At 55.1% G+C, this 18,576-nt stretch overlaps 1 protein-coding gene across 1 annotated transcript in view; it reads left to right on the forward strand.

Annotated features, from left to right (window-relative positions):
• Positions 1 to 17,393, forward strand: part of GALNT6 (polypeptide N-acetylgalactosaminyltransferase 6) — a 28,363-nt gene extending 10,970 nt beyond the window's left edge. The window contains exons 3-10 of the mRNA XM_075552967.1: positions 4,730 to 4,879; positions 5,765 to 5,999; positions 9,200 to 9,317; positions 11,269 to 11,469; positions 11,881 to 12,012; positions 12,693 to 12,794; positions 13,971 to 14,123; positions 15,578 to 17,393. Of these exons, the coding sequence (XP_075409082.1) occupies positions 4,730 to 4,879; positions 5,765 to 5,999; positions 9,200 to 9,317; positions 11,269 to 11,469; positions 11,881 to 12,012; positions 12,693 to 12,794; positions 13,971 to 14,123; positions 15,578 to 15,691 (1,205 nt within the window). The 3' untranslated portion in view covers positions 15,692 to 17,393. The remainder of the gene's footprint in view (positions 1 to 4,729; positions 4,880 to 5,764; positions 6,000 to 9,199; positions 9,318 to 11,268; positions 11,470 to 11,880; positions 12,013 to 12,692; positions 12,795 to 13,970; positions 14,124 to 15,577) is intronic.
• Positions 17,394 to 18,576: the final 1,183 nt, after the last annotated feature.

Here is an 18,576-nt window from a genome sequence, read left to right on the forward strand (position 1 = left end):
GACAGTGACTGAGTAGAAACCAAGAGACCAGTGAAGGTGCTGTTCTGGAGGGCCAGGGAGACTGAGGGAGAGAATTTGCAGGAGGAGAGAGAGAGAGAGACAGACTGGGTGTGGAGGGTGAGAAAGGGGAGACTCCCGCATGACTCTTGGAGGGATGCAGGTACTGGCATAGGGGAGGCTGGGGGACAGGCATGCTTGGGACGAAATTCTGGAGTTCCCCTCTGGGCTGGGTTCTTGCAGATATCTATGTGGGAACACTAGCAAGACCAGAAAGAGGCTTGGCAGCCATCTGTGTGCACATGGTGCTGCAGTGGCCTGGAATTCTGTGGACTGCATCTGGGTTAGCAATGGCCGGGGTATTGAACTTGAATTAGGAGACAGTCAGGTACAGGTAGGCACGTTTGCCTCTCCACGCTCAGCTCTCTAGGTCATTTGTCCAGGGTGTCAAGGGCTGTGGTGGGTGGAGGACCAACAGGAAAGGTATTACGTCAGGGAGCTGTCTCCTTCCTTCCTCGGTGCCTGAAGCCAGCACCTGGGAGCAATGAGCACCCCCAGAGGGGCCCCTGCTTCTCAGGCTCAGAAACCACAGGTCCACCCTCACCGCCGTAGTCTAGACAGAAAGCACGGGAGATGCAGGAGGCAGCCTTGGGTAGAACTCAGGCCCCCCGAGGTTCACAGCTCAGTGCTTCACTGTCTCTTACCACAAATCCCACTTCCTGTGATGTTTAGGCCCTGGTTTATCTCTACCACGATGAACTTCCTGTGCGCACAGTTAAGCAGGTTGTCAGGGGAAACATCAGCCACCCAGAAGAGGGGAGACTCTCATGGCCAGGGCTTCTCTCCCCTTCCAGCCCCCAGAGCTTGTAGTCAGACTGTGCCCAGGGCAGGCCCCTCCCTACCCTGGACAGTGTTGGGTTCCTGGGCAGGACTGAGCCGACGTTTGCTAGTTGGTGGTGGGCTGGAACTGCCGCATCGGGGCAATTTGACTCGTGGGGTCCTGGCGTCTGAGACAAGAGGTCCCCATTCCTGAGTAAGACTACAGCCCGTTCTCAGTTGACTGTCCGGAGAGTCCTTTCATAAGGAAGCAGCACCACTTCCGAAACACCATGTGTTTGAGGGAGAGAAAGAAGAGTTGAAGTCCCCACTTAGGAAAACTCCTTCTCCCGGCTCCTGGGCAGTGACCACAGCTGACCTAGGGAGAAGCAGCGACAGAGTCCCATTCTCTCCGCCTCCTCCCTGGGCATCACACATCGGGAAATGGCTCAGACCATCTCGACACCCATTCCCCGTGCGTCCTTGCTGGTGGCCTGGCTGCCCCCGAAGATGGGAGGTGACACACCCCAGCCCCTGCTCTTTGACCTTGGCCTCATCGCTTTGTGTCTTAGTTCCCCCTCCCCCCCATAAACATCAGGCACCAGCAGATGGAGGGATAAACAGAACGTGGCACCTACTCCCAGTGCCGTTCAGCTCGGCCAGCAGGAGTCAGGAAGCCTTCATGACATGCTACAGTGTGGCCGGGTGTGAAGACATTCTGGTAAGCGAAATAAGCCCATTACTATAAAGGACAACTATGTGTAAGACCTCACTCATCTAAAAAGACAACTCTATTGAGGCCAAGGTTTGTAGAAAATGTAGTTGGCAACAATTCTGGCATAGATACCTTTTCGATGACCAAAAATAAGGGGTTCCTTTGGAGATTGCTAAAGGGATTTGGCTCCTGGGCTTAGAGGTTCCGGGTCACGATTTCATGGGCCATCTCAAAGAACTGGCTTAATAACAAGTTTGGTGCTCCTGTTCTGTCACCTGATTCCTGGTGTCACATAGTGCCTAGGGCCTGAGAACCTTGCACGCAGCCATCCACAGCACACCAGGTGGCCTCTGTTCACCAGGAACAGGAGACTCGGGAGGAGCTGGAGGATGTAGGATGTGTGGCCGACTGCCTCTTTTGCCACGAGATTAGTTGATCTGGATGGTGCCTGCCCAGGAGAAGCCTGCTCACAGTGGGGAGCAGAATTTCAAATTCTCACAAACTCTAGACTGTGTGGAGCCACGGGCGGTGGGGGGGAGAACCCCTAAGAGCGTCTTTAAACTTTACATTGGAAATACCTCCTGGAATCTTAAAACCAACCAAGGTTTGGTTGTACGGCACTGCTGAGTCATTTCCTCCTCAGGAGTCATTCCTCCCTGTGGGGCACCGTCCTCCCAATTGTCGCGTGTGAGCTCGCTGTTACATGCCTCCTGTCGATCTGTCTTGTGGAGTGGCTGCCTCCTTTTTGCTGACCGTCTGCTGTACCAAGCACAATGTCCTTTCCCAAAGGACGGGGTCTCCTGACTAACGCGGCCACAGGATGTGAGACGACTCGCTGGGCTAAGGAGCCCTCTGGGTTGACCTCTTACAGGAACCCTGGCTCTGCTTGCTCCTCCTGCCGGCAGCCTCTGGTAGGTTCAGCATTTGTCAACAATCGCATAACTTAAATGCATCGATTCTTCTCTGGTCTTCCTTATTCATTGTCTAGCTTCCGCGTGCATGTGCTGGACCCAACCCCAGCTTAGTTTAACTCATGAAAACCACGTCTGCCTCAGCATGAGCTCTTAAGAGTTACCTTCGCAGGGTCAAAGGAACAAGGACACCTGGAAGGTTGGATCGGGGCCTTGGGGGCAGTGAGTTTATGCTCACGAGGAAAGAGTGACTCAGACCAGGAGGGTGTGCATGATGACATAAGTCAATGCTTGGGACCCATGTCACCAGAGTGTACATGTAGGAATGGTTGAATTGGCATGTGCTTTGCTGTGTGTGTTCTCAACAACAAAACAGAATGTAAAAGAATAAGCCATTAGGGAGAAGACTCCCTATTTCAGAGTCGTGGTCTTCCAAAGAAGTCGCGTCAGCACTGGCCCTCGGCCATCATGTGAAAAGACGTTCCCCGGACGAGGTATGGTGTGTCAGGGTGAAAGTCTTGCTTCCTAGGGTTTCCAGGGCCCATTGTTGTTAGAAGCCAATCTCCAGGCCTTTCTTCTGAGGCGCTTCTGGGTGGGCTTGAACTTCCAGGCTTTGGGTTAGCAGCCAAGCACGGGAACCACTTACTGAACTCAGGGACTCGGTTATCTTTGATGGAGAAGATTAAATAAGAAATTAAGCACATAGTAGGTGCTCAAGTGTTCGGACTATGTGTGTGTGAGAGAGAGAGAGATTGATTGATTGATTGATTGATTGATTGATTGATTGATTTCAGGACTGATAATATATTCAGTGCAAGGTCACAGCCCCAAAAGGAAAGCACCCACCACCTTTCACCTCTGAAACTCCAGGTAACACCAGCCCCAAAGTTGGCAATTGAACTGATCAACCAATGACAGAGTCCTCCAGAATAGAGCTACTTTTAAACTAAAAAAGCAACAACAAAACTCATTGCCATTGAGTCGATCTCGAATCATAGGGACCCTGTGGGACGAGGCAGAATGCCCCTGTGGGTTTCCAAGACACCAATTGTTTTACAGGAGTGGAAAGCCTCCCCTTTCTCCCAGGGAGCAGCTGGTGACTTCAAACCGCTGATGTAGTGGTGTGCAGCCCACCTCGTAGCCACTATGCCACCCAAGACAGAATTCCAGGTTGGTGAAGGAAGCCCCAACCTGGAAAGAGCTGGTGGACTCAGCAGAGGGAAGCTTTCCTTCCCAACTCAGCAGAGATAGACCTTCCTTCCCAACACCTTCCTATCCCTAGGATACTGACCACTTGAGCAGAGTTTACACTAACCCCCCCAATCCCTCTAACACTACGCCTCCTGCGAAGACCATCTTTTCATCTCCTTAAGGAATACCATAGGCCAAAAGCAAAAAATAGCCTTACCAGTGGGACAGACTGAGGGCACCCCCACACTATGACACACACAGCCCCAGCCACCCTTCAAGTCCAGAACTGACTCAGCCCCGAGGCTCCACTCCAGCCAACAACAGGTCCATGCAGGACCATCTCTCTCGGGAGATACCCTCTCCTTATAACAGACGACCATTTGAGCTCCAGAGGGCAGCCTTGCTCCAAGGACAAACGCTCGGAGGGCTTAAGAAAGGAGGAGGACAGGGACAGGGACAGTGTGAAAGGTGGGGTGATGACGGTGTGGGGACTATAGTCAAAGACATGAACAAGATGAACGAGTTGTTGCTTGGGAAACTGACCTGCTCTGTAAACCTTCACCCAATTCAATGGTTTAAAATAAATAAATAAAAGGATTCAAATAAGACTTCCTGTCGCCGGTCCAGCGAGCAAGAAACCAAGGTGTGGGGAGCTCTCCGTGTCAAGCTGCCTCTGAGGAGTCTGGGACACTGGGCCCTGGAGACGGGATGTGACTCCAGGCATGGAACCCAGAGTCCGGCCTCGGGAAGATGGTGGCTGAGAGGGTGGGGAAGCCAGGAGAGGCTGCTGCAGCCTGGGGCAGACAGTTGTGTTACATTTGAGGACAAAGAAGCATAGCCCAGAAGTCCTGGCATGGCATTAGGTAAGCAGCCCAGGATCTGGCACGGCACAGCCACTGTCCTGGCAGGGTGGACTTGGGATGGCAGAGCCAAGGTGTCCCGTTCCTCTCCCCAGTTTTCACCTTTGGTCCCTTTGCCTCCTCCATCTTTGGTGGAATTGCTCAGTGCAGTAGGTGCCAGCGCCCCAGCGCACCTTGGCTTGGTGCCCACGGGGGATTAGGTTGGCAGCACAGGGAAGAGCTGGCCGTGTGTCTTACAGAGTACTTAAAGAAACCGCTGGACCAGTACGTGCAGCACCTACAGATCGTGAGGGTGGTGCGGCAGCAAGAGCGGAAGGGGTTAATCACGGCCCGGCTGCTGGGGGCCAGCGTGGCCCAGGCTGAGGTGCTGACCTTCCTGGATGCCCACTGTGAGTACCGCTGGGCCTGGCTGCCAAGAGGCCTGTGGGAGGCATGTGCAGGGGGGCGGGGTGGAGGCTGGCCTGGGGCCTCCCATCTTGACCTGGTGCAATGGAAAGAAACTGGGCCACAGGTGGCACCCCCAAATCCCCTTCTTTGTCTACTACAGGGGGATGGGGTTGGATCTCGGGACTGCCCCACCCCCAACCTTTTCCGCCCCGTTTTCCTTCCCAGCTCTGAAGCACTCGAACATTTGGTGACCCAAAAATTTGGGGGAGCAGGCACTCAGCTGTTCACTCCCCTCCCCTGTCTGTCCCTCTTGTGTGTGTTCTGAGCTCAGCCCTCTGGGAGGCCTGCGGCCACCGGTGTGGATATACGCCTTCTTATGGGGCCACACAATGCCAGCAAGGCCTCCCACCCTGCCTCATACCTCACCATCTCCCCATCACTCTCAAGGAGTCAGAGGGGACGCACACCCTTGGAGGCCACCCCTTCCCACCCACCCCTGGAAGGCACTCAGTGCAGGAGCCAGAGGACCCAGGCTTGCCTTTGTCTCTGCCACCAACTGAGCCTGTTTCCTCCTTTGTACCAAACAGAAGTCCTACTCTGCTGGGGGCTGAGAGCTGGTTCAAGGAGGAGGCGAGGTCCTCGGGCTCCATCTTCCTCCCCTGCGGGGGCCGGTGTCCCCACCATTGGATGGGCCAGGTTCTCAGACCCCCAACCTCTCCTCCAAACCAGCCTCCACCTGGGTGAGGGCCAGGTTCACGGGCGTGGCCAGGGGCCTTCCTTGTGTGTCTCCGGCTATAACCAGGGAGTGGTGGAGGGTCCTCTTGCTCTGGGTCTCCCCCTTGGCAGGACCCTGACCTCCACCTCCTGCCTCTGGTCCGGGCCCGCAGGCGAGTGCTTCCATGGCTGGCTGGAGCCCCTCCTGGCGCGCATCGCCGAGGATGAGACGGCCGTGGTGAGCCCAGACATCGTCACCATCGACCTGAACACTTTCCAGTTTGCCAAGCCGGCCCCGAGGGGCAGGGTGCATAGCCGGGGCAACTTTGACTGGAGCCTGACCTTCGGCTGGGAAACCCTCCCTGCCCATGAGAAGCAGCGGCGCAAGGATGAGACCTACCCCATCAAGTAAGGACCACAGCCCGGTGAGCCCCCGATCTGGCCCGGGCCAGCCACCCAGCCATCTCACGCGAGCGTTTATTCCGTGCTTGGTTACCAGTTGAGCTGCAATCTGAAAGGCTGCAGTTTGAAACCACCAGCCGCTCCTTGGGCAAAAGATGAGGCTTTCTATTCCTATAAAGAGTGGCAGTCTCAGAAACCCAGTTCTACCCTGTCGTGTAGGGTCCCCATGAATCAGAACTGACGCCATGCAGTGAGTTTGGTTTTGGTTTCACCAAGCTCTTGTCCTATTTTACTTAATCCTCACTCACTCTCTCACAAATGTGTTAGTCAGGGTTGACTAGAGAAACAAATTCATATGTGTGTAAGCAAGAGCTTTATATCAAAGAGTAATTGTACATGGAGAGAACATCCCAGCCCAGTCCAGATCAAGTCCATAAGTCTGATATTAGCCCATATGTCTGAAACCAGTCCATAAATTCCTCTTTAGACTCAAGCAGTACATGCAATGATGCCAGATGCAGGTAGATCACAGGCCAGTGGGTAGAAGGTCTTGTGGATCCAGTGGTTGGTAGAAGCATCTCAGCGCTGATGCGAATCTCCACACGTCTCCTCCAGCTCTCTGAGTGTCTCCACAGCAGGAAAGGGAAGGCAGAGAGAGTGGGTCTGGCTTCCAGTGAGCTATTTAACTCCGTCGCGTCTCCAAATGAGGTCATCAAGCTTCAACCTGATTGACGGGTTAGACCCCACCCCTCCACTCAAGTTGACAGCAACGAGAGCACGAAGTTCCGTGGAATAAACCCTTGGTCTGAGATCATTCAGCTAGCAAATGATGCAGCAAGGCTGCCTGCTCTGGCCTGCTTGGCCCAATGCCCACACTCTCCTGGGGCACTGCCTGCTTCACCCCACGGGCCTGGGCTGAGGGCTTTATGTGCTTGATCCATTCCTCTCCACAGGGAAGAGCCTGCCTGGTGCCTGCAGAGCGGCTGAGAGAGGGTGGGTGGAGGCCACTGCCAGCATCACTGGAATTGAAGGGGTGCCCCGTGTGCCCAAGTCTTTGAAAAGATAACCACCCCCCCAAAAAAAAACCCCAGAGTTGCTGTCACCAAGGCAATTCCGACACATCGTGACCTGAGAGGACAGGACCGACCTTGCCCCTGTGGGTTCCTAAGACTAAGACTGTCTGTCTTTCTCCCACAGAGCACCTGGTGGTTTCGAACTGCTGCTAGCAGCAGCCCAACCCCATAACCACTACACCACCAGGGCTCCCTTGAGAAGACCGAACATGTTAAAGTGGAGCAGACGAGTGCTCTGCAGTTTGCACTTGGCTGTGAAGGATGGGCTCCCCGTAGATGTTTTAGGCCGTGCAGGCCACTGGCAGTCTGCTTCATTTTGTTTTTCACATTTGAAAATTATCTAACCTGTTCTCAGACTTGGCCATACTTCTTTGTCTCGGATCCATCCAGTGGATATTGTTCGCGTCAGCAAATCAACCCTCCTCTGCGGCAGCCCCTCGTGGGCGGAGTTGATACGGCTCCATGGGCTTTTCCAGGCTGTGACCTTTAGGAAACAGATCGCCACACCTGTATTCCAAGGCACCTCCAGCTGGGTTTGAACAGCCGGCCTCTGGGCTAGTAGTCAACACATCACTGTGTGTGCCACGCAGGCACTACTAGAGCCTGAGCCTGAGTGTTTACCCACTCTGCATACCCCACTGAAGCCCCTCTCCCTCACACATACACCTGCCCAGCCCTGCCCTAGGCAAGACCACAAGTTTATTTTAACAGTTGTCGCTGCCAGACTGAGTTGGGGAGTGATGTTTCAAATATTGGTTCTGGATGATGAGCCATTGTTGTTCTCTACTGACCGGGGAACATCCGGACAGCTGGCCTACGTGTCATGAGGGGAGAGGAGGCTGGGGATACGTGGTTGGTGACAAGAGGGGAGGTTTAAAAGGTGAAGGGCCTGGGGCTCCTCTCCCTTTCCATACCCAAAATCCTAGGAGATGCTGCCCGGTCTCAGCAGAGAGGATGCAGATGGGGGCCACAGGCGGGCTCCCATGGTCCCTGAAGAGCCAGCTGCTCTCTCCATCAGGAGGAGGGCGAGCAGTGGCAGGAGAGAGGATAGAAATGGGGACTCTTGTCCCTTTGCTTGTCTCCTTGATGCCTTTTGTGTGCTGTGTGCAGCAACAAAACCCCCAGCCTGTACAAGCCACACAGCAGCCTCAGGGACAGGGCGCCTGGCCCCTGACCATCACGCAAATCCCCAGCTACATGACAAAGGAGGTGTGGCAGGAATTGGCTCCCTGGTCCGGATCTCCTGGGAACTGACCATGACTAGCTCAGGGCACTTTGCCCAGAACGCCCCCAGGGCACTTACTGGCAGTGTTCCGCACCCACACCTCCGTAGCTAAGCGGAGGCTGTGAGGAAAGGTCACAGGACCCAGGGATCCCAGGAAATACCAAGGTGTTTGCTGGAGGGTGCCTGCTGATTGTTGCGATGTGCTGGTCCCCAGGTGGGGCTCATCCTCGGAGCTAATTTGTCGGCGACAGTCTGGTTCTGTGAAAATTATAGCAAGAAAACCCCGTGGAGCAGTAACATCCTGCAACTGTTGCGTCCAAATCAGCTCGATAAGAATGTTTAAAAAAAAACGAACAAACACTTTCTCAGGATGACCAAGGGCCCTAAAACAGGATAGCGCCAGCCCAGCTTGTTCATGTTCTCATGACTCGAATCCTGCCTAGGTCCCCAAAACACTGCCAAGCAACTGCTAAGAACTGGGTGTTGCCCAAGCTCCGGGCACTTTGCTGCCACAAAGCAGACAAGCAGGCGCAGGACTCATCAGCGAGGCGCTCTGTCAGGCCTTTCTCAGCCCGCATGTCCAGGGGCCCAATGACGGGCTGAATAAAGACATGGGTGGCTGAACAAAGGGGAGAATGGGTGCCTTTTAGAGGATAGTCCAGTCGCCTCTGTTCTTGGCCTGGTCTTTGGAAGGGAAGAGGCCCCAGGGTAGCCCAGGATGTGTAGAGATGTTTGCTGAAGGAAGGAAGGAATGAAGGGCTGGAGGAGAAGGGATGTGCATCCTCAGAGAAAGAGGAGAGGACACAGACGGGGAGGCCATGCGGCCAGTGCACCGCACCAGCCAGTGTCCCATCCAAGTTCCCACTCCTCTGCCCCCGAGACACTCATGCCCCTCCCTCTCTCTCCAGATCCCCGACGTTTGCTGGCGGCCTCTTCTCTATCTCCAAGGCCTACTTTGAGCACCTCGGAACCTATGATAATCAGATGGAGATCTGGGGCGGGGAAAACGTGGAAATGTCCTTCCGGGTGAGAGTGCAAAGGGCTTGGGGGTGGAGGGGCGGGACCGCCAGGGCCCAGGGGACACCTGAGAGCCAGTTTCTGGTGCAGCAGCAGCACTGAGATGCCGCAGCTGGAACTGAGCTAAAAAGGTGGATGTTCCTCATCGTGGCCCTGCCTTTCCTCTGGTCCCCTCCCTGCCCGTGGCCGTGGGTCCTTGGGAATCAGGCTGGACACATGGACAGATTACTGGGCTCAGAGCTACAAAAACCTAACTATCTGCCATGGAATTTATTCTGATTCACAGCGACCCTATAAGTCAGGCTAGAACTGCCCCCTGTGTTTTTCCAAGACTGTAACTTTTTTTTTTAAGTCATTTTATTGGGGGCTCTTACAGCTCTCATCACAGTCCATACATCCATCCACCGTGTCAAGCACACTTGTACATATGTCGCCATCATTTGCAAAACATTTTCTTTCTATTTGAGCCCTTGGTATCGTATCAGCTATTTCCCCCCACTCCACCCTCCCTCCCTCTGAACCCTTGCTAATTTTTTTTTTCATGTCTTACACAGACTGCTGTCTCCCTTCACCCACTTTTCTGTTGTCCATCCTCCTGGGAAAGGGTTATGTTTCGATCATTGTGATCGGTGCCCCCTTTCTCCCGGCACCTTTCCCACACACACACACACCTTTCCCTTCCCCCCTTTGGTATCACTACTCTCCTTATTGGTCCTGAAGGGCTTATCTGTCCTAGATTCCCTGTATTGCCAGCTCTTATCTAGCCAGATTTGTAAGGTAGAATTGAGGTCATGATTGTTTTGGGGGAGGGGGGCGCGGAAGCATTAAAGAACCAGAGCAGTGGTTCTCAACCTGTGGGTCTCCACCTCTTTGGGGTCCGAATGACCCTTTCACAGGGGTCGCCTGATTCATAACAGTAGCAACAAAATAACTTTATGGTTGGGGGTCACCACAACACGAGGGACTGAACTAAAGGACTGCAGCATGAGGAAGGTTGAGAACCACTGAACTAGAAGAACATTGTATGTTTCATCAGTGCTCTACTGCACCCTGACTGGCTCAAGACTCTAACTCTTACCGGAGTAGAAAGCCTCCTCTTTCCCCCTTGGAGCAGCTGGTGGGTTTGAACTAGCGAACTTGTGGTTAGCCACCCAAGGAGTAAGCACTGCACACCAGGACTCCTCAGAAGGTCCGGCTCCACAGTGGCCATAGGACTGGACATCCAAGCCCTGGGGACATCTTTTACATTGTCTCTGGGCCAGAGTCCAATCGCCAACCTTTCCCTGTATGAATGCAGCCCCTGCCTGGCTCCTAGGACCTGTGCCCTGGCGTCCCAGGAGTCCCCTCTGCCTAACTGTAGGAGGCCCCAGTTATGATGCATCCCAGAGCTCTGTGGATCCCAGAATCAAGTTGGACAGGATTTCCTTTCAGTGAAATTGGCACAAGTCACCGTGCCAGTGGGGAAGCCATTAATAAGCAAATGGGCTCGTTGAGGAAGTCCCCCCCCCCACAGTGTCCGACTCGTTATGAAGCACATAATTGCACCTTGCTGCCCCTACGCAATGTTTCTGGTGCTGCTGTACTTGAAGCTGGCCACAGCATCCCTCCAGGCCTTAACGCAGCCTGCCACTGCCACCGAGACTCTCAGGCATCTGAACCAAAGGTGCTCCTCACCTGCCTCTGGTCTGTCTCCTGGGACACGGCCCACAGGACCCCCTGGTAGTTGGCATCCTTGCCATTAGCCCTCTGGGGCTCTGATTTCCCGCACCTGGAACGAGGTCTGGTCAGCGTCTGGGCTTTCTGGCCTTTTCCCCAAGAAGAAAGAGCAGCCTCTGACCTGCACCCTCCGCCCTGGGGTCTAGAACCCTGGGAGTAGAACAAAGCTGCTTGTCATGGGGTGCAGGGGAGATGTTTTTCCCTGGCTCAGCCCTGAAGGTCCCACCTGTCTCCCCTGTGGCAGGTGTGGCAGTGTGGGGGCCAGCTGGAGATCATCCCCTGCTCCGTGGTGGGCCACGTGTTCCGTACCAAGAGCCCGCACACCTTCCCTAAGGGCATCAATGTCATTGCTCGCAACCAAGTCCGCCTGGCTGAGGTCTGGATGGACGACTACAAGGAGATTTTCTACCGGAGAAACCTGCAGGCAGCGAAGATGGCTCAAGAGGTAAGGGAGGTTGGTGCGTGAGGAGGGGACTGGTGAAGAGACGTTCCAGATGCCAACCCCAGGCTACTGAGAGAGCTCACACCACTGTCACCACCCTCTAGTTCCTCCCTTCACCCCTCTGGGCCCAGTGAGGAGAGGGGCTCTGTGGTCCCCCTGGAGTTTCCCAGCATCATTTGGGAGAGGAAGGAGGAAGAAGCAGTTTGGAGGAAGAACCTCTGAGAGACGAGGACTTAAGGACTTGGGGAAACCCCGGTGGGGCATCTTACGAGGTGTGGGAGGGGGGTCCCACAGCCAAGGTGGGGGCGGGGTGAAGAAAACAGCGCAGTCGGTCCTGGGACGCATTTGGGGGAAGGAGGCCCGTGAGGTCTAGGCTGTGGGTACTGACGCGTTGGGGGTTGGCTTGGTTGGCAGAAGACCTTTGGTGACATTTCGGAACGACTGAAGCTGAGGGAACAGCTACACTGTCGCAACTTTTCCTGGTTCCTACACAACATCTACCCAGAGATGTTTGTCCCCGACCTGAAACCCACCTTCTACGGAGCCGTGAGTCCTGAAACCCACCCGCCTACCCGCCATGCCACCACCAGGGATTCTGACATGGCCCACCAGATGGATGGCAAGCCGGATGGACTGCCGTTTTCCACGCCCCATCCCCCAGGAAGCCCGGGCAGCCAGCCCGGGCAGCCGCTGTGGGCTTCCACAGATGAAGGGGAAATGACCCAGGCTTTTCAAACCCCAAACCCTCTTCTCACCCCGCCCCTCCCCCGCCCCCGCACTGTCACCCCGCCCCAGGCTTGTGAAAACACGCCTTCCTGGGCCCCAACTCTGCAGCTTCAGGTTGAGTGGGTCTGGGGCAGAGGCTGAGAATTTGCATGTCCTGCAAGCCCCAGGGGCTGCTATTGGTCTGGGGTGGGGGGCACACTTTGTGAACCTCTGCTCTTAAGGAAACTCACGCATGCTTGCTGAGGCCTTCCTGGGATCCGACATCCCAAGAGGCTGCCCATCCTGCCCCACAGAGAACCTCAGCCCTGCCCTTGCCCGGGGTCTGGGGTTGCCCTTCACGATGCCACCAATCCCGGTCACCTGGCTCAGCCAGCAGAGAGGGCCCGAGGCGGGCATCCTCACACAGGGAAAGCCCGCTGTGCACCAGACCCGAGGGGGTGGGGGGACACCTCCAAGCAGAGACTCCTGACTGTGCCCTCCGGGGTCTCCTCTGTTCGTAGATCAAGAGCCTGGGGACCAACCTGTGCCTGGACGTGGGCGAGAACAACCATGGTGGGAAGCCCCTCATCCTGTACATCTGCCACGGCCTTGGGGGTAACCAGGTATGTGGACCGCACAGGCCGGGGCAGGTCGGACAGGGGCCTGGCTCTGGGGTATCCCCTCTCCTCACTGCCCCCTCTTCCCCCAAAAGAGTCCTTCCTGAGACCCAGAGTGGGGGAGATCCCAAGAGAAGGGGAGACTAGGCTTGCCCTCAGGACACCCCGGGGGCTGAGGGGAAATCCATGACACAGGCAGATAGGGTATGAATGGGGGGCACCCAAAAAAGAGCACAGACGAGAAGGGGCTGGTGGAGGGGCCTCTCATCGGAGAGGCTTCGTGGAGGACGTCAGACGTCGACGCCGCGTGTGGACATGTCTCAGAGCTTTCCCTCGCCTACACTCAGCTTCCATCTTCACTGCCTCCGCTGCCCAGAAGCCACCGCTCTAGCCTTACCCCGTCAACAGTGGCCCCCACACCACCCACGGGCATCTCGTGGTGCCCCTGGCCTCTGGAGAATGTGCTCTACAGTACTCCAGCCTTTCCCTGAGGGCCAGCGACTGACTCTCCGTGCCCCAGGTCCCCTGACTGCGTGGCCTCGGGGAAGGCGTGTGGAGGCCAGGAGAGGGCCAGCAGGGGACACTGGTCGGGTGGTGTGAAGGTGGAGCTGTCCTAAGTGTTCTGCACCATGCGCTTCGAGATGGGGTCAGGTGGTAAATGGATGGACGGTCTTGAGGAGAGGAGGGAGCATGGTGGATCCCCAGTCGAATTCTCACCGCCTCACGGCTGCCTCTTCCATAAACCTGGGTTCCATTCCCAGCCAAGGCCCCTCGTGCACAGCCCCCATCTGATTGTCAGTGGCGTGTGTGTATTGCTAAGAGGATGAACAGGTTTCAGCAGAGCATCCAGACTCCGACCGACAGGAAGACAGGGTTAGGGGGCCTATATCCAAGAACCAGAAGACCTGGGATTCAAGCCTAGATAGAGCTGACCTGAAACCGGAGCTCACCCGGTGATACCTCGGGTCTTCGGGCGATGCAGCGTGACTGTGGGTCACAGGGGCTGGTTCTCATTGGTCAGTGGCTGCCAGCACCAGGCAGCAGCTTGCTACGTTATGTGTGGGCTTGCCAGCCACGACTTGACAGCCCACCCACGGGTGGTCGCGCAGGCTGGGTGGCTGTGGGAGGCAGCGGACGGACTCTCTGCCTGCCCCTCAGGACTCCTCGGGTCTTGCCTTTCAGTACTTTGAATACACAACCCAGAGGGACCTTCGCCACAACATCGCAAAGCAACTTTGTCTACACGCCAGTGCTGGCACCCTGGGCCTGAGGAGCTGTCACTACTCTGGCAAAAACAGCCAGGTCCCCAAGGACGAGGAGTGGGGACTGACCCAGGTGAGTCAGCTGCCCAGAAAGCTCAGGCCCCTCCTCCATCTTCAGCCTGAGCTGGATCATGGCAATGCAGAAAGTGTGGAGAGGTGGGCTTGGCCCCAGGTAGGCTTCTCAGAGCGATGCTAAGTGATGGGAGGGGGCTGGCTGTCGTGGACCACGTCCAGACGGGGTTAGAGATTATGGTCCACAGCCAGCTCGGCCCCGGCCCAACGAGTTTTCAGCAGAACCTGAGTAGATGAGGGTGCAGAGTAGCTCTCGGTTGCTGTTTGCTGCCCGGGTAGCAGGTGGGAAGCTAGGTGCTCACATCCACGCTCTTGGCTATTTCTGCAGAGAGCCTCCCCAGGTGGGTGCTGTTTTCATTTCTATAGGCGAGGCGACTGGGGCTCAGCAAATCTGTGACTTGACCAAGACTGGTCCCTGGTAAATTAGTGGGATTTGGAACTCTGCCGTGTCGGACTTGAAACCTAAGCTCGGCCTGGGAAACACAATGGGGTCTCCAGGGGTACAGTGTGACTACTTCCACCACACGGGGCCCCAACAGCACCTAGGAGTCTAGCATGAGCACACACGTGCATCTCTAGCCCCTGACTTCCTTTACCACAGCGGTTCTCAACCTCCCTGGTGCCGCAACCCTTTCAGACAGTTCCTCATGTGGTGGGGACCCCCAACCATAACATTATTTTCGTGGCTACTTCATCACTGTCATTTTGCTACTGTTGTGAATCGTCATGTAAATATCTGATAGGCAGGATGTCATTTCATGGTTGCAAATTAAACATAATTCAATCGTCGTGATTCACCACAAGAACAGTAGGTAATTATAGATTGTGGAATATTTATTTCTAGTGACAAATAAATGAAATTTTGTCTTGAAGCATGGTATAGCATGGGTAACAGTCTTCACACTGGATACTCCTATGTGGGCGTATAGACATGTGAGCGATGTCTCGGTTCCTAAGACCATGGGAAATATGTTTTCTGATGGTGTTAGGCGACCCTTGTGAAAGGGTCATTGGGTCCCCAAAGGGGTCGCGACCCACAGGTTGAGAACCGCAGCTTTCAAGGAGCCTCCCTTCTGGGACACAACACGGGGTGAGAGGTGAGGAGCCGGGTTGTGAGCCCAAGCAGGAAGTATGTTGGGGGAGGGGTCTGAGTCTGGGGTCCAAGTGGGGAGCCCAGAAGGGAAGCATCACTCGGTTACTAGTTCCTGCCACTCAGAATCGACTCCTTGGCAGTGGGCTTTTCTCTCTTTTGTTGAGTTATTTGGATTTTTCTAGGTTTGCTTTTTCACATTTTGGTTGGTCTAGGCCAGCCGCCCAGGCTGCGGTTGGAGACAGGCAGCGACTCAGGGAGCAATGAGGAAAAGTGTTGGGTTGAGTTGGCTTTGCCTTTTATCTGTTGCCCCCACCGCTGCTCCTGGAAGTCCAGGCTGACCTCCTGCTGTCTTCTTCCTTTAGGATCAGCTCATCAGAAACTTGGGCTCTGGTACCTGCCTGACATCCCAGAACAAGCATCCAGCCATGGCCCCCTGTGATCCCAGGGATCCCCACCAGCACTGGCTCTTCAACTAGGCCCTGGGGAAGCCTGCACAGCCTCTCAGGAAACAGCATTGCCAATGATTGGGGATCAGTCATTTGTGCCTTTGTGGGCCTTGAGGATGGACTTGGAGACCCCTTAAGTGCCAAGGCAAGACTTTTCTCCTCCTTGCAAGATCATCGGGTCACACTGATGGAGGACACGCTCATGGAAGCATGGGGCCTAGAACCTTCCCTCGGCCTTAGAAACAGAGGCTTCCAAAGCTCAGCAGGCAGCTAGGGCAGGGCCTTCAGCCAACAGTGTGAACTCACCAAAAAAAAAACAACAAACAAACAAACCCACCCCTGCCACCTTGTCCTCAATCCCTGCTCCCCTGGACCTCATTCATAATGTGTCCTCGCTAAGGGAGGAGAGGTCTGAGACAGCCTCCCTGGCCATCTTGCTCCCAGTTTGAAAACCAATTCTAGTTTACAGGAAGCACCTGACTTGGGCCCTGAATCTTGTTTCATCTGCACAGTAGGCCTTAGAGACAGGCAGGCGAGGCATCGCCGGGCCCGTTTATAGACAGACAGCAGAGCAGAGAGCTGCAAAAGGCCTTGCCACAGCCCCGCCGCTAGTGAATGGCGGGACCGGAATTGATCTCAACTCGGAACCAAGCTCCCTAGAGAACACTAATCAACTAGTCCCTGGTCTTTCCAGGCCCCGTCCCTTCAGTTCCAACTGTTCCAACCGGCTGGCTTTCGTAAAGCCTAGAACGATGGAGCCAGGGAGCCAGGGTGGGAGAGACCTCATTTGGGAATCCCAGATGAGGATGCTGAAAGAAAGCTTGTGGAGTCAGTGGTCCTTGAATTTAAGTCCCAGACCCTAATTTTCAAAACCCTGCGTTTTAAGTAGGAACCCTGGTGGCATCGTGGTTACACAGTGGGCTACGATCCGCAAGGCCAACTGTTTCAAAGCCACCAGCCACTCTGTCGGAGAAAGACAAGGCTTTCTGCTCCTGTAAAGACTTACAGTCTTCTGAAACTCACAGGGACAGTTCTGCCCTGTCCTATAGGGTGGACTCGATGGCAGGGTGTTTGGTTGGACCTATAACACAGTAGATGTGGGTGATGCCTACCAGCCCCTGAGTTTGGAAACATCTGCAGAGTACAAGTTGAGAGCGTTTGTTTTAGTCCTGCCTTATCATTTTCTTACTACAAAACCAAAGCCGGTGACGTATCGGGGATATGGAGGAGACATTTGGGAGTACTGCAGCAGAAAGGCGAAGTGATTTGACCAAGGTCATGCAGCAAGGACAGACCTGCAGCTAAAACTCAGGCCTCCTGAACAGGCTCGCTCCCGAGAGCCCAGGAAGTCTGGGGACAGTGTGCGCAGGCCAGCACAACTGAGTGAGCGAACCCACGGAAAGTCCCCAAATGGAGCAGACACGACGAGATGTGACACACACAAGTCGGATCTCGTGGTGGCCACGGCTGCGCCCCACTACCCGATTCGTTGCTGGAAGGATCGGGCGCACACTGCGAGACAGACGGGCCTGCAGTGTCCCCCCCCCCCCCCCCGGGGTTTTGTTCGGGTGTCATCTTGGGCATTGCCACATGAGGGCGCCATTGTGCCATAGCTGCCTGGGACCATGCGCCTAGATCCTTGAGTCCCCAGGCACCCTATTGGAAAGACACTTTGGGGTGTCCTGGCCAGAAGCAGAGAAATGCACAGCCAGGATTCGACCAGCGGTGGAGAAAGGAGGCAGTTCTTTCTGGGAAGAGAAACGAGTTGGACCTGGGCTCTCAGTGGGAAATAAAGGTTTTCTGACACTAGTGAAGAAAGCATGTGTAAAGTTCCTCCTCTGCTGTGTTTTCCAGTACCGGGCCCATTAGGAGAACCAGCCGCTTCAGCTCTGGGAAGCTGTGTCACACTCAACTGGGTCTTGTCCCCAAACATCCTCTGACCCCAGTTCTAGCCCGCATATTATATGGTGAACACTGTAGATTCGGGTCTGGGGAAATGGCAAGGTGCGTCCCTTCCCACACAGAATGCACTCTAACTGTGGAAACAGAGTGTTTGCCATCAGACGCCTGGAAATGCGCCAAGGTAGGCCAGGTGAGTCAGAAGGGACATTTCCTTTCGCTGAAGAGAATTAGTGAAAGCCTCTCCAAAGGACATGTGACCGTCTGTCTACCTGAGAGGATGAGCCCTCGGGGGAAGGGACAAAATAAGCAGAGACCAGCATCGGTCAGTCAAGCCACAGAGGTACAGATGGGCCTGGAAGACCAGAAGGCCCCAGGCTGAGGGACACACAGGGCAGGGCTGCAGGCTGGCCTTCCGGGGTCCCATGTACTCTGGCCCTTAGGGGACACTTGCTCCATTTAAAAAAACTCAAGTGGCATTGTACAACGGCATTGGTATGAAGACTGATCTAGGCTGGACTCTGCCCCTAACACTTTTTAAAAGAAATTAGACCATTTTTATGGGCCTCTGAAAGTATTGTAGGTGCTTGACTATTGGATAGGTCAACCTTGCAGAAGCCTTGACCGGCCCATTTGTGAAAAGCTTTGAACGTTATGCCAAGAAGTCAGGGAGTCAGGGGCACAGTGGCTGACCCAAACCTTCCTCAGGCATGGAAATGTTGCCACTCACCTTGCCGTCCTTCACGTTGTGTTGTGTGTGTGTGCGCGCACACACACACACACACACACATCCGACAGCTCCCCAGCCCAATCTTGTCATCGTCGTGCCCTCCGATAACATCAAGGGTGTTCACTGCTGCCCCCGAGTAACAGCTAAGAGGGACGCAGAATAACTCACAGAGGATGGAGACTCGTCCATTCTGACCTATGAGGCAGGCGAGAGCTGCCCCTTCTTGTTTCTGACGCGGTGGGTCTCCACGGGAGCAGGGAGCCTCAGCCGCTGACATGGTGGTTAG

The sequence above is a fragment of the Tenrec ecaudatus genome, chromosome 6, assembly GCF_050624435.1.
Source record: "Tenrec ecaudatus isolate mTenEca1 chromosome 6, mTenEca1.hap1, whole genome shotgun sequence".
Lineage (NCBI taxonomy): Eukaryota > Metazoa > Chordata > Mammalia > Afrosoricida > Tenrecidae > Tenrec > Tenrec ecaudatus.